This window comes from Pelophylax lessonae, assembly GCF_965119305.1.
Source record: "Pelophylax lessonae genome assembly, chromosome: 6".
NCBI classification, from domain to species: domain Eukaryota; kingdom Metazoa; phylum Chordata; class Amphibia; order Anura; family Ranidae; genus Pelophylax; species Pelophylax lessonae.
This window is the reverse complement of record NC_138773.1, coordinates 45,054,884-45,070,493: the sequence shown is the minus strand read 5'-3', so window position 1 is coordinate 45,070,493 and position 15,610 is coordinate 45,054,884. Positions and strand designations below refer to the sequence as shown.

General features: G+C 40.7%; 1 protein-coding gene across 1 annotated transcript in view; it reads right to left on the bottom strand.

The window, feature by feature from the left end:
* Positions 1-15,105, bottom strand: part of LOC309558574 (tumor necrosis factor-inducible gene 6 protein-like) — a gene marked incomplete at its 3' end in the record, with an annotated part of 60,244 nt that extends 45,139 nt beyond the window's left edge. The window contains exon 1 of the mRNA XM_082261651.1: positions 15,054-15,105. Within this exon, the coding sequence (XP_082117777.1) occupies positions 15,054-15,078 (25 nt within the window). The 5' untranslated portion in view covers positions 15,079-15,105. The remainder of the gene's footprint in view (positions 1-15,053) is intronic.
* Between the last annotated feature and the right edge of the window lie 505 nt (positions 15,106-15,610).

The following is a 15,610-nucleotide window of genomic DNA, read 5'->3' as shown; positions in this document are numbered from 1 at the left end:
CTAGCCATAATCATCAAAATTAAAAGAAAGAAATGCTTTAAATATATCACTCTGTGTGTAACGCATCTATATCTAAAATATCAGTCTCACTTTTTGAATTGAATTACTGAAATAAATTAACTTTTTGATGATATTCACATTTTATGAGATGCACCTGTATATATGCAAAAATCAATTATACAGTATGTGCATTCATTTTTTTTTTCCAAAAGGTAGACTTAGTTGTTAAAGTCCATCCTGGAGGGGGTTACAATGGATTCCTCCATACGGTAGATACGCGGGAAAGGTAAATGTAGCAACTCAGGGACAATACGTTTGTTATTTGCAGGATCTTCAGGTGAAAATAAAAGGGGGAAAAAAAACAAATGTAGCCCCCACATTCAAGGACTGGTAAGCTGAAATATAATACATTTTTGTTTTTGGTTTTGGATTCACTTTAAGAAATAAGTATCAGAGCAGAGTACCCTGACCTACCTCTGTGTATAGAGCTGCAGCTGACAATAAGCAGAAAACACGCAGCATTCATATTGTACAAATCTCAGTGTGATATTCCCGGTAGTATTTTTGTTAAAAGGAAAATGTATTAAGCCCTTTAGGGAGAAGCAGAAATAAATAATCATTGCTCTTGGGGTTTTTTTTTCATAACCTTGTTAGCTAATCTTGGAAGTTGGTATCTGATTGGTGATACTAAACCACCCAAATATTCAGGCTCTAGCCCATAACCAAAAAAATTACTATATACAAAATACAACTGAAGAAGTGGCTACGGATGATGCACAAAAGGCTAACGCTTTATAAAGTTATAAAAAAAAAAAAAAAAAAAAACTTTTTGAAATTTGAACATGTATTTAATTGCTAAAATGAACAAAAACCTCACCAATTTAAAATGACAACACATCCCCCCACCCCCCCATCTGGAACACTCATATACAGTGCCTTGCGAAAGTATTCGGCCCCCTTGAACTTTTCAACCTTTTGCCACATTTCAGGCTTCAAACATAAAGATATAAAACTGTAATTTTCTGTGAAGAATCAAAAACAAGTGGGACACAATCATGAAGTGCAACGAAATTTATTGGATATTTCAAACTTTTTTAACAAATAAAAAACTGAAAAATTGGGTGTGCAAAATTATTCAGCCCCCTTAAGTTAATACTTTGTAGCGCCACCTTTTGCTGCGATTACAGCTGTAAGTCGCTTGGGATATGTCTCTATCAGTTTTGCACATCGAGAGACTGAAGTTTTTGCCCATTCCTCCTTGCAAAACAGCTCGAGCTCAGTGAGGTTGGATGGAGAGCGTTTGTGAACAGCAGTTTTCAGTTCTTTCCACAGATTCCCGATTGGATTCAGGTCTGGACTTTGACTTGGCCATTCTAACACCTGGATATGTTTATTTGTGAACCATTCCATTGTAGATTTTGCTTTATGTTTTGGATCATTGTCTTGTTGGAAGACAAATCTCTGTCCCAGTCTCAGGTCTTTTGCAGACTCCATCAGGTTTTCTTCCAGAATGGTCCTGTATTTGGCTCCATCCATATTCCCATCAATTTTAACCATCTTCCCTGTCCCTGCTGAAGAAAAGCAGGCCCAAACCATGATGCTGCCACCACCATGTTTGACAGTGGGGATGGTGTGTTCAGGGTGATGAGCTGTGTTACTTTTTCGCCAAACATAACGTTTTGCATTGTTGCTAAAAAGTTCAATTTTGGTTTCATCTGACCAGAGCACCTTCTTCCACATGTTTGGTGTGTCTCCCAGGTGGCTTGTGGCAAACTTTAAACAACACTTTTTATGGATATCTTTAAGAAATGGCTTTCTTCTTGCCACTCTTCCATAAAGGGCAGATTTGTGCAGTATACGACTGATTGTTGTCCTATGGACAGAGTCTCCCACCTCAGCTGTAGATCTCTGCAGTTCATCCAGAGTGATCATGGGCCTCTTGGCTGCATCTCTGATCAGTCTTCTCCTTGTATGAGCTGAAAGTTTAGAGGGACGGCCAGGTCTTCGTAGATTTGCAGTGGTCTGATACTCCTTCCATTTCAATATTATCGCTTGCACAGTGCTCCTTGGGATGTTTAAAGCTTGGGAAATCTTTTTGTATCCAAATCTGGCTTTAAACTTCTACACAACAGTATCTCGGACCTGCCTGGTGTGTTCCTTGTTTTTCATGATGCTCTCTGCGCTTTCAACTGACCTCTGAGACTATCACAGTGCAGGTGCATTTATACGGAGACTTGATTACACACAGGTGGATTCTGTTTATCATCATTAGTCATTTAGGTCAACATTGGATCATTCAGAGATCCTCACTGAACTTCTGGAGAGAGTTTGCTGCACTAAAAGTAAAGGGGCTGAATAATTTTGCACGCCCAATTTTTCAGTTTTTTATTTGTTAACAAAGTTTGAAATATCCAATAAATTTTGTTCCACTTCATGATTGAGTCCCACTTGTTGATTCTTCACAAAAAATTACAGTTTTATATCTTTATGTTTGAAGCCTGAAATGTGGCAAAAGGTCGCAAAGTTCAAGGGGGCCGAATACTTTCGCAAGGCACTGTACAGTCAGCTATATAGCTTCCGAAACGAGTGGTGTTGATGATAGTGTACTCATTTTAAATTGGTGGGGGGCTTTTGTATTTTAATAATGCATCACATTTTCTAATTTATTGAAGTTTTTTATTTTATTCTGCATTTGCCATTTGTTAATGATCTGTAGCCATTTTTAAGGATATCATATACATGGAAATTAAGTGCAATCCGGAGAAGAGAGAATAGATGGAGGGTCATCATGACTAATAGAGGAACAGTCAGAGAGGGTTTAAAGAAGTCTGTAGTTTAGTGTGGTAGGAGCGTAGCTTGCCTGATTGGTGGCTGAGGGTCAGATGGGTAGGGTGGAGCCGCAATGGTGGTCCAGTGCAGGGGTTGATGGGTAGCTATTCTGGAAAGTTCAGGCAATGGGAAGACTTTCGGGCCCTGTACTCTGGGTTTATGGTGTATTATGGGTTGAGGGGCAGTGTTTTGTGTTGATCATTTTGATCATCAAAAAAAGAAAAGGATTTGAACATTTGGCACTTTTGTCGCAGCAGCTTGCGGATCAGGGGGTCTTTGGGAAGTCAGTGAATAACCATATTGTTAAAGAATTGGGGGCCAATCTAGGGTATGACACTTCCACCTGGTTGGTTGTTGGTGGTTCTCCCAGGAGCTAGGCCCCCTGGAGGAAAGTCTAAAATGTGTAAGTCACAACGTCTTTGAGCCAGATGGGGCGTGGTTGAGGACATGGTCAATTATAGTCAAAAAGTGTGCCTTAAGAACACCCAAAGACCCTCTCCTGGTTACATTATTGAATTTACATTGTCGAAATTGTTCTTTTGTTCTAAATTTCTGTTATTTATTCATTTGTTAATAAATTGGCTGCTGTAACTGTTCAAACCCACGTCACACAGTTTGTGTCTTTATTATAAGTTTGAGGACCAAAAGGTTGATGAATCCTCTAGTCATGTTACTTTGCAAAGACTTGAAAACACATTTCTACTGAGCATGGGGACTTTGTCAAGTGTTATTAAACATCACACAATGAATAAAACCCCGTTCCCATCAGAATGCTACTCACAATATTGCACAAAACATCAGACGTTGTATCAAAATAGCCGTTAGTCCAACGCTGCTCTCTATACCATAAGACCGCTCGGTACCTAAGCCGGCCGGAGACTGCAGCGTGGCGTTGGGCGTAACCAAGGTGACCGCGTGCTCACGCCCTTACGCATTTCGTCATCAAGGACTTCTACGGAGGGCGTCATCAGTATCAGTGGAAGAAATAGTGCCCCATTGTTTGAAGGAGGATAGTGCCTCATATTATTGGCAGGAATAGTGCCCCAAGGGCTGGAGAAAGGCTAGCAAAGGGCTGCAGTTTGGAGACCCCTTCTCTATGATGATTTTGACAGCAATATTGGAAATCACCCTTAAACACCAATAACATATTTCTAGCATATTGTCTCACGGATGCATCTTTGTAATCATAGAGATAGGCAACACTTTTATGATGCCCAAAAACCAGCTGACATCTAGTTTAGTCTGGGACCTCTATTTTAGGAATGGATAGCAGGGTGACTTGCAGGGATGATATTGGGAATTGGGTTGAATTAAATTTGCACCAAATTTCACAGGATTCCAATTCAATTTGATTGCAAATTTTGGTCAAAGTCCTGGTTGGCGAATTTTGGCCCTGACTTATAATGTCCTGTGCACCTTTTGACCTTGGTCGGCTGCCTCACGAAAGCCAATGGTGTGGGAGCTAAATAACCCAGCAACTCTCTATATGATCCCTAGGGGTTGATTTCCTAAAGGCAAATTTTACAAGGGAAGTTGTATATTGCAAGGGAATTTTCAATAGAGTTTATAGAATGAGGTGAAGTTCTGAATACTTCCATCATCCTATCATGTACAAGCTGAAATGCTTTATTTTTTCCCTTGCATGTGATTGGGTATTTTTTGCAAATTGAGTGCCTTTAGTAAATCAACCCCACAGTGTCTGTGTGATAGAGCAGGTGATGGTGAGAGGATAAGGACAGATTAGTTAGTGGAGGAGATTTAGAAATGGGATAACTCTTACTTTTGCCCTCTCCTGGGTGTTTTCCTTTTTTTTTTTATTTCTTTTAGTTTGGGGTGATTGGAGGTCAGGAGCAGTTTGTGGCTAACCATTTGCTGCCTGCTTAAAGCTTAACTAACGCCATCTAGACATGTGCGGTTCATTTTGAATATATATTCGGACAAATTTTTCGATATTCAGAGATTCGGATATATTCGAATACCCGATTAACAGTACAGACAAATGTTACCAAATTCCTTGAATAACAAAACAAAATTCTTCCTAATTTCTGAAATTCAAATTGAAATTTGACTAAAATTTTACATCGAATTCGAGCTGTAAACATATTGTTGAAATCAAAGACTGTGTGTGTTATTAGTGTACTATTTGGAAAAAATGTTGTTTTTGTGAAGCCAAAGGTGATTTAAAGAGTAATTGTTATCGTATGATGATTTTTCTTTTGTTCGTTCATTTTGAAAGTGTAAATTTGATAAAAAGAAACCAGTAAAATATAAATATTTAAAAGCATTTATACTTGACATTTTTTTCTCAGCTGGCTAAAAATGAGTAAAATGTTGAAAGCAAGATGCTATTTTTATTAATTAGAACATTTTGCATATTTTGAATAAACCTAATATTAAGAGCCGGTTCACACAGGCGCGACCCGACTTTGCCGGGCGACCTGTGAAGTCGCGGTGCGCAGCTCGCACCGCGACCTCGGAGCGACATGCACAGACTTCATATAATTGAAGTCAATGCAGGTCGCTCCAGGTCGCCCCAAAGTAGCTCAGGACCCTTTTTCTAAGTCGGAGCGACTTGTGTTGCTCCTATTAGAACGGGTCCTGTGCTAATCTATGGCAGGCAACCCGCGGCGACTTGTCAGGCGACCAGGTCGCCTGACAAGTCGCCCCAGTGTTAACCGGCTCTAATACAAGCAAGATCATTGTGTATAAATAACAAGCAGATGTTTGGTTACTCGGCTGCCACATTCGAATAAAAAAAAATCTAAAACTTTCAATTCGACTGATTCAAAATTTATCGATTCGAATGTTTCAAATCAAGAAAAAGATCTGTAAATTTGTAGAAAATGTGAAAAATACATAGAACAAATTCTGAATATGAATCCCAAATGCAAATTGAATGAATCAACCAAACTTAACAAAACTAAATAACTAGATTAACGAATCTAAACAAAACAAATGTTTTCATTATGCACATGTCTAAACCCATAAATGGGTGTGAACTTTGCCATTAAAAATCATGTAGCCGACTGTCCATGCCTTTTTGATGCAAAAAAAACCCACACTGGACTAAGTGTGGTGTGAACTGGCCCTAAAGGTGCCAAAACAAAAGTTCCAGACTAATAAATAAGACAAAGGCAATTCTTCTTTATTACAATACACATTAAAACAGTTTACTTTACACTTATCATGTCATACTTTGCATAGTAAATACATTTTTAAAAACAAAAGAAACATGATTGCAGAAATAGTAATTTTTTAGCCACCCATAAGTTTACTACCACACTAGTGGTCATAGATGGATCAAATTTTGGCTGATGCCAAAATTTTAGCTGTGGGTGACCCTGCAAGCACCATCATCCCTGACAAAAGTCAAGTTAAATAGGCAGTCCCCGGGTTACAAACAAGATAGGGTCTGTAGATTTGTTCTTAAGTTGAAGTTGTATGTAAGTTGGAACAGACACATTTTTTAGGAGTAACTCCAGCCAAAAAAACATTTTTAAAGTTTTTTGGCTAGCATAGGGCAGTGTTTCTCAACCTTTTCTCAGCCAAGGTACCCTTTAAAAAATGTTGGACAGTTTCGAGGCACCCTTTAAAAATTTATGGACAGTCTTGAGGCACCCCATTCTAAAATGTAAACGCTATTCTAATAGTTTTACATAATCCAGCAACATCCACAAGTCCATGTAGGACACCCAACATTAGAGGGGATTTAGTCTTCCAAAGCAAATATACTTTTGCAAACTAGTACTGACTAGTATGCCAATGTTTTTCTTCTCTCTCAGTTTTTACTCCATCACTCAAGCTAATGTTACCCTAAGGCTGATGGGGAGGGGCAGACAAGGATGCTATACAAATGACTGACATCCTCCTTATTAACCGATGGCGCCATTGGTTAGTACGCCCACAGCTAGAAGATTGTAATGGTGCACAATGAAAACCTGTGTAACTAAAAGTGCAGCCTTCATCCACATGCCGGCTTGTATACAATTTTTGTGCAATTTTTATGCATTTTGCAAAGGCACCCTTGAAGAAACCTCAAGGCACCCTGGTTGAAAAAGGCTGGCATAGGGAAGAGTTAACACCCCTGTAACATTTGTTTTGCTGTCTGTCTAGGGGTAGATTTTCTCTCCCTGTTGTCTCCCTCTGTTTGTAAGTATGAGTCATTTGTAAGTCGGAGGTGGACTGCCTGTAAATCGACTGAGCAGGATGAAAAATTATGGGCTGAACAGTGGCTGCATATTACAGAATACAATGGCTCGCATGTGGAGATTCCTCCAACCGTGCTAATTAAGGTAGATGGGGGAATCAATGGATTTTGACTGATAGTAACTATAAACAAGGGAATCAATTGTTCGAATGGATAACACTACATATCTTTTAAAGACAGCTGCATAAAAAGTAACATGAAAAACATTATACTGTAAAATACTATATGGTAAATCATATAATTTCTTTTCTCCAGTCTTGAGAATGAGGAAAAATCAGTCCTGAGAGTTTCAAGAAGTCGGGTTTTCATACATTATGCTGCAAGAGAAAGAACTTGTTTCAGATAGATGTAAAATCAGTTACTTAAAGTGGATGTAAACCCCATTAATTAAATTTGACCTGGGCACATATATCTGTAGTGTTTACTTATCTCTCTGAAAAGCCCTAAGTCCCGTGTTTTTCTGCTGCTCCGTTCCTCTGTTATCAGCATTATAACTTCTGACAAGTTCTCAGACACACGAGATAAAAGCAGCTGAAAATTTGTGTCGGGGTGGGAGCATAGAGATAGATTAGCAGAGAGCTTCCTTCCTCTGTCTATGTGGAGGGGGGGGGGGGTGTGACTCCACACCCAGTGCTGGAACAGGAAGAGATTATTCTAACACAATGTGCACTTTCTAAACAGTATAGAAAACTGAAGACAGCAGATATAGAAATAAAACCTATGTAGGGAGCTTTGTCTCATTTCCATGTATCATCTGTTCACTTCACTGGATATATGTGAGGTTTTACATCCACTTTAAAGCTTGTGTTCATCTTTAAAATGGTTTGACTGTTTAATCTACTGCTTCAAATAAAACCTGGTGATCCTACCATGAAGGGCTTGTTTAGGCACTTCTGGCTACAAGGTGACATTGCTTAGATTTCAGTTTGTACTCCTGCATCGTCACCTTGTCACAAGACCTTCTGATGGAGACTACAGGTTGTCTCAGTGGCGGAACTACTAGGTTAGCAAAGGTCACACTTGCAACTAGGCCCTGGCTTTCCGACTCTTTAGGTGGGCCTGCAGCAAAGCATGTGAAAGGGTCACACTGATCGACATGAGGTGGAACGGCTGCAGGGAACACTACTTCCTCACCTATCCCGGAAATGGGATCGACAGCTGCTTCTGCTTTATATAGCTATGCCTGCCTGTGTGAACATCTTAGGCCCTTCCATTCATGCTGATATAGAGCTGCTGGAATGTAAGTGTGCTATATTGTGTGCAATAAATACTATTCGTTTTTAATGGGATCCTGCGCTCCTGCATTTTTGGTTTTAATTAAGAGCCCAGGAGCGGAATTAAATGTCCCTGGGATCAGTCAGAAGCCCCCGAGACCAATGGAAAGGGATGGGGGGGCTATCATGGTTTTTTTGTACCATGTCCCTGAAAGTTCTATTTACACCTTTGGTTTGTCATTTTAGCATACGTCACACACATTTGGATCAGCCTGAGTCAATGAACCAAACTGAATGGCACCTGTTGTTGCCTTTACATGACACTGGCTCTCTTTCATCTTTTTTAGGTCTAGGGCAGGCATGTCAAACTGTTTTTGGGGGTTAGATGTGGCCCTCTTGCATCTTAGTGGAGTGCTCAGTGGTTTAAAAAGTATAAACTGAATGAGGCCCTGGTTGTTCCCCAGTTGATAAAGCCTCCACTTCCTTATGTAAGGTTGTAGCCCAGTACTTAGGAAATGTTTTATGAGCAAACACTGGTTTGACTCTTGGCTAAAATGTTGCAATCACTATAACGTATGAACATGAGACCAAAGTGTTATAAATTTTATTTGCAATTAAACACTGTGACTTTGTCCATACATCCATATCCATTCCCCGTCCCACATATACTCACCTTACCTCCAGTCCTACGCTGCTCTTCCATGGCAAAATACCTAGAGCTTCCATGTTTGGATAAACATGTCACCAGCTCACCTGTGACACTGCTTAGGTCTAACAGCCAATCCTGTTGAACCTGTAACCACTCTCCCAGGTTGGAGACACAACCGATCTTCGCACCGGCTGCAAAATAGCACAAAGCTGCAAGGTATGGGGAGTGTTGGCAAATTGGCCTGGGTTCAGTTCGCAGGCCTATTTGGCAAGCTTTTGGCAAAAAAAGGGCATGGGTGGCCAGGCACTGTCATGAGGAACATGTACCAGTGCAAAAACAAAAACAAAACAGATATTCAGCAGGTAGAAGATGTATAAATTCCACTAGAAAGGCCAACATTAATAATGGGTGTGTGTGTTTGTGTGTGTGCGTGGGGGGGGGGGCACTTTTTTGAAACTGGAAGCACTTTTATAATAGGTGAGCCCCAGATATCTGGCCCTCACCCCTTGTTTTTAAAATAAGCCACACTATAGACTACACTGTCCTTTATTAACAGAACCAGGAATCTAGGTAATTTCATTGACCGAATACAGCCATGACAATACTGGTCAATAACGCCATTACAATTTAAAACAAGCTGGCAAGAACTGTCATTTAGAGGAGGTAGAACATCACCACTATATGACAGATTTCTGGCTGCATCAGCTAGAGCAGTGGTCCTCAACCCTGGCCTACAGGGCCCGCTAACAGGCCAGGTTTGCAAGATAACTGAAATACATCCCAGGTGATATCATTTGCTGCTCAGTGATTGCAGTACTCTAGTCTGCATCTCCCCAAGGTAATACTTAAAATCTGGCTTGTTAGTGGGCCCTGAGGACCGGAGTTGAGGACCACTGAGCTAGAGGTTGGGGTGAATAGGCAAACTGGCCGAATTGATTGCCCATTTTGGAGAACTATGAACAGGCTGGGTTCAGGTTGAACACATGGTTGACCTGAAGCTCATCCCTTGTGATAAGCTCAATCAAGAGATGTATTTTCCAGGGACACTGTCACCTTGTCCTGCATGGGCGAGTTGATAGTGTCTCCAAGAGTCTAATAAGTGGGTATATTGTGGCTCCTTGAAGATTTTTTTCACACAGTTTGTCCAATTTCTATTCATGTTTTACACACGTAGCCTAGATATAGAATTATAAGCTACACTTAGGCACTGTTTACTGTACTTAAGACAAGTATTTTGGGTTAGAGGCTTTAGGTTTAGGGGAAATAGTTGGTTTGGAAAAACTTTGTCAGCAATATGGGAAATTGAGTCCTGGACAGTAATCAAAGCCTGATGGCAGTTTTAATTCTTCCTCCAAAAAACAACAAAAATGCTTGGTTGACACACACTTCAAGCCTTACCCCTGATCCCCCATCTATGAAAAAAACACATAAAATATGACCATTTTGAAGCTGGGATCATCATACCAAGACTGGACCCCCAGAAGTATAAAACTGCCATTTTAGGTGATGACTTGAACTAATAAAATAAGGACAGAATTGTGACTGAGCTTACCTGGTCCATATACGAGCCTAAACCCTCTCCTAGTGACAGTGGAATCACTAATGAAGATGATCTGCATGGCAGTCCCCTGGGATGTAATGGAAGTTGGCAGTGTCTGCCCACAAAAGACATTTTGGTATGCAGCAAATAAATACTTTGCATTGTAGATATAAAGCTTATCAGAACAGCCTCTGTTCATATCACCATTTACATCAAAATCTGTGAAGTTGATCCTAATCTGGAATGAAACAGATGCAAATTTAATATGTCAGATGACTTGTTCGGTGATTCCGGACAAAAAGACCGGAGCTATTAACAGCAAGAGTGGCAAAAAAAGAGAGAGAACAAATAAAAAAATGGAAGCAGATATTTTATACCTACTAAGCAAAATATTGAGATTCCTCTTGGGCTTGGATATATAGTTTGCATCCTTACCTTGGAGGTGGTGGTGATGTTCCAGTAACAGAAGGCATTATTGGGGTAGTTGTTCGGGAAGTTGGGGGAAATAATAACTCCCTGTGGGGCTGTTAGCACACCACCACAAGCTGGAAGAGAAAACACTTCAGTATAGCTATACTATGTAATTGGCTCTATAATCAACTACATAGCTGTATATATTTGGTAAAGGTACATTACATGCTTATGTAAAAAAATAAATAAACCTGCAGTATTGTGTCAGTGTGTATCCTTTGGATTTAGTTGGAGTACTGCAACTGCAAATTGTGTGACATGGCAAACACCCCATAACACTAATAATGTGTAAACAGTGCAGCGCTAAAATGAATATGTGAAAAATATTGGTGTTAAGCACCAACAATCCCGCGCAGTGGAAAAAATACCCTTGAAAACGACGAAGACGAAACGCGTCGGAACGTCTGATCGCATTACGTTGCCACGTCATGCTCCGGGTGGAACGCAAACCGGAACGCGGAAGCAGCGTTCACCTGGCATTCGGCATTCATTGTCTTTTATCCGCTCTGAACCAAGAATCAACATTGTAAGTTTTATTCTCATAATAAATTTATGTTGTACCGATATACTTCACCATGGAGTTCTTTCTTGTCATCTCTGCATAATTTATGGGAGCTTTGTATCCTGGATAACACTCCAAGGCGGATGATATAGAGTCGGTTGGATGAATACAGTGAGAATTGACTAATAACCCTGTCATATATCTGTGATAAAGGCTTATAGTTTGACACACCGGGTGGCCCTGCTATTTGGTGGAGGTATTGCTATCAGAAGAAGCACTATTATAGGATCCCTCAGTCATTCCATATATATTTGGATGGTGTTATTTGGACTGTTTTCAGTGGTCCATTAACCTCTATTGTTGGTACTTTTTGTTTGCTTATTAATTTATTAGTCACCTTGCACTTTATTGTATTAATATTTATTTTAGTATGTATTTGTTTATTAATATATGTATGTGCATATTTATTTATGAGAGCTATTGCACTTATTTTTAGAAATTGAAACTAATCACTTGGGTTTCTGCTAATTCATTTAATAATATATTTCACTACGTTTATTTATATCACATAATCTATTTAATGCTATTTAATCAATTCATAGCATTTGAAACCTAATATTTGGGTTTGCTAGTTTATACTACTCGTTATTATATTCACTTATATCATACAATTTAACTAATAGGTTGAGCGCAGCCATTATATTTTATTATATAACTTTTTCATAAAATGAATATGTGAATGAATCCATGATTATCAAAGTCCATTTAAAAATTAAATATAGTGAAAAAAAATAATGAATTTAAGGAAGTCCCAAGTGAATGGTACAACAAGCAACCCAAACTGATGTGCGTGATAAAGGTGGTATCCAGATCCCAACACCATCAGAGGGTAAATAATATTGCGCTCACCAGAGATTGTAGACCCAAAATCCCATAGGCAAATGGGTCAGATAGTGCTCATAGAATAGGTCTTGGATAACCTTAATACTTGGTGGGATTATTAGGTAGTTGGATGTAAGTATCATGATCGCTCAGAAACCTCTCCATTTCCAAATAATAATCACTCTTATCTGAAATGGAGAGGATTCTGAGCGATCATGATACTTAGATCCAACTACCTGATAATACCACTGTTCAATACAAAAATGAATTGGTCAAATTGGTTGACAAGGGTTACAGGGACCACATTTTAGACAAAAAAGAAAAATCTTTTCTAACACATTATTCATGCTATTTATTAACCTATTTGTCGGTTTTGTGCTAGCAGCTTTGTTTATATTTAGTTAGCGCAGTCTATATAGTTTTTTCTTACCCCATAACACTGTCTGAGCTCACTAAAGTTCCTGTGCAAAAAGAAAAGTCATAATTACCCCCCTTCTTTTTTTTTTCCTGCTGAAGAATGTATACACACACACACTATCTACTTGGAATGCTTAGCAGCATTAGTCAGGGCTGGGAAAAAGGAGAGGGGGGGGGGGGCAGGAGGGCTGCCCTGGGCGCTGTGGTATCATGTGATGTGTGTGTGTGTGTGTGTGTGTGTGGGGGGGGGGAGGGTGCATGGGAGTGCCTGCAAGCTGACAGGAGTAGTGGCAGTGGCATCAACTACTTCTATCAGTTTAGCCGGGAAGACACAAGCTGAATCAGAGAGTCAGAAGGAGGTGCAGGCTGTGCTCTCTCTCCTCTCTAGCTTCTCCTCCTGCCACTGCAGTGCTCCTGTATTGATACTGTCAGATTGGGACTGTGCAGGGCTTGCTTACCCACCCCCATATCCTCCTGCAGCATCTCTCCCTGTCAAACGTGTTAAAGTCAGCTTCCCTTAGGCTCCTCCTCAACTCTGAGATGTCAAGATGAGGGGGAGCCTGGGAGGAAGGCCATCCCACAGCCATCTGTCGCGCTGCATCTGTGGTATTAGTGTTGGAGGAAGGGGGGAATTGTACTGAGTACAGAACTGAGAGGGGTGGGGATAGTAGAGTAACAAACATGTGAAGGAGAAAAGAGTGTTTGTGCTAGCAGGCGAAGGGAGGAGAGGGTTTGTGCTAGGAGGTGGATTTAGGGGGGGTATGTGCTAGAAGAGGAGATTTGTGTTGGGGGGTGATGGGCGGGGAAGGGATTTGTGCTGAAAGGGGGAATTTGTAGTCAGCAAGCGGTGAGATTTGTTCTGGGGGAGGGGGGATGTGTGTGTGTGTGTGCAGGAGGAGGGGGTGCTAGGAGTGGTGATTTAAGGAATTTGTGTTAGAAAGGGGATTTGGGAAGAGGATTTATGCTAGGAGGATAGATTTGGGGCATTTGTGCTAGAATAGGTGATTTAGGAGAAGGGGGAGGTGATTTATGCTAGGAGGGGAATTTTTTTTGGGAAGGATTTGTGCTAGTAGGGATGATTGGGGGGGGGGGGGGTATGTGTGCTAGGAGGGGGGATTGGTGGAGGGATTTGTGCTGGGAGAGGGATTTAGAGGTTAGAAGAGGCATGGTGTTCGGAGGGAAAATTTGAGGGATAGAGGAATTGTGCTAGGAGGGGTGATTTATTAGGGGGAATTTGTGCTGAGAAGGATTTGGGGAGAGAGAGGATTTGAGCTGGAGGGGGGTTGAGGCAAAGATTTGTGCTGGGAGGCGGGACTTCAGTAAGGAGGGTATTTGTACTTGGAGGAGGGGGACTTTATGCTTAGGGGATGAAGACGCAGATTAGTGCTATTGTTTTTTTTGGGGGGAGGGAATATTTTCTGGGTGCATTTAGGTATGATCGCCATGGGTGCTAGATGACCTTGTCCCTGCACTGGCATTAGTTATGGGGCCCAGACCCAACAACTTCAAATTTTCACAAATAATGCTGATTCTTGTTGTATTACGTCCATCTAGGTGTAGGCACCCTTTGGCAAAAACATCTGATAACACTACCACTGTTCTGTGATTTCTCCTGATGGCTTGTTTATTTCTACAGATGTTGAAGCTAACAGGAGAAACCATTGCACATGGTGGAGACTATATGAAATACTAGATACAATGTTGGCTGCATACAGAGAGCTGAATACATAACATACATACACAATACACATGAACATGTAGCTGAATAAAACCTTTAAAGTATCTAATCCCATAAACAAAAAACTAATTATAGTTTTATTTAATTACTCTTTAGACCCCATTCAGACTAGCGCGACTTGTCAGGCGACTTGTCAGCCTGACAAGTCGTGCTCGGTCGCTCGCCATATATTAGCACAGGACCCGTTCTAATAGGAGCGACACAAGTCGCTCCGACTTAGAAAAAGGATCCTGTACTACTTTGGGGTGACCTGGGAGCGACTTGCATAGACTTCCATTATGTGAAGTCCCTGCAAGTCGCCCCTTGAAGTCGGATCGCGCCAGTCTGAATGGGCTGTTAAAGTGTTTGTAAAGCAATTTCGTTTTCAGTTTTGGCTAGCGTAGGGAATTTTAGACCTATTGACAGCTTATTGCCATTTGTGTCTCTGTTCAAAGTAGAACTTGCATGGGCAGAAAAAAGTTTTAACCCTTCCTTACTCAACAAAAACAAAATAGTTTTGTACACACACACACTTAAAGTCAGCACAACAAAATCTGAGACGTCAGTTTTGGAAGAGGTTAGTAACTTGACGTAGGAACTATTACCAAACCTAATACTTCCTTACCATTGGTTATGACCAAATTAGGCATTGCAGTGGTGGAGGTTCTTGTAATGGGTATTGTGGTAGTAGCAGTAGTGGTTCCTGTAGTAATTGGTGTTGCTGTGGTTGTTTGTGTTGTTGTAGGAGGTACTGTTGTGGCGGTTCTTGTAATTGGTATTGTGGTAGTAGTAGTAGTGGTTCCTGTAGTAATTGGTGTTGCTGTGGTTGTTTGTGTTGTGGTAGGAGGTACCGTTGTGGTGGTTCTTGTAATTGGTATTGTGGTGGAAGTAGTTCCTGTAGTAATTGGTGTTGCTGTGGTTGTTTGTGTTGGGGTAGGAGGTACCGTTGTGGAGGTTCTTGTAATTGGTATTGTGGCAGTAGTAGTGGTTCCTGTAGTAGTTGGTGTTGTAGTGATTGTTTGTGTTGTGGTGGGAGGTTTTGTCGTGGTGGTTCTCCTCGTTTGTGTTCTGATTGTAGTAGTGGTTCTTGTAGTAGATGGTGTTGTGGTGGTTTTTGTAATTTGTGTTTTGGTAGTAGTGGATCTTGTAGTAGTTGGTGTTGTGGTGGTTTTTGTAATTTGT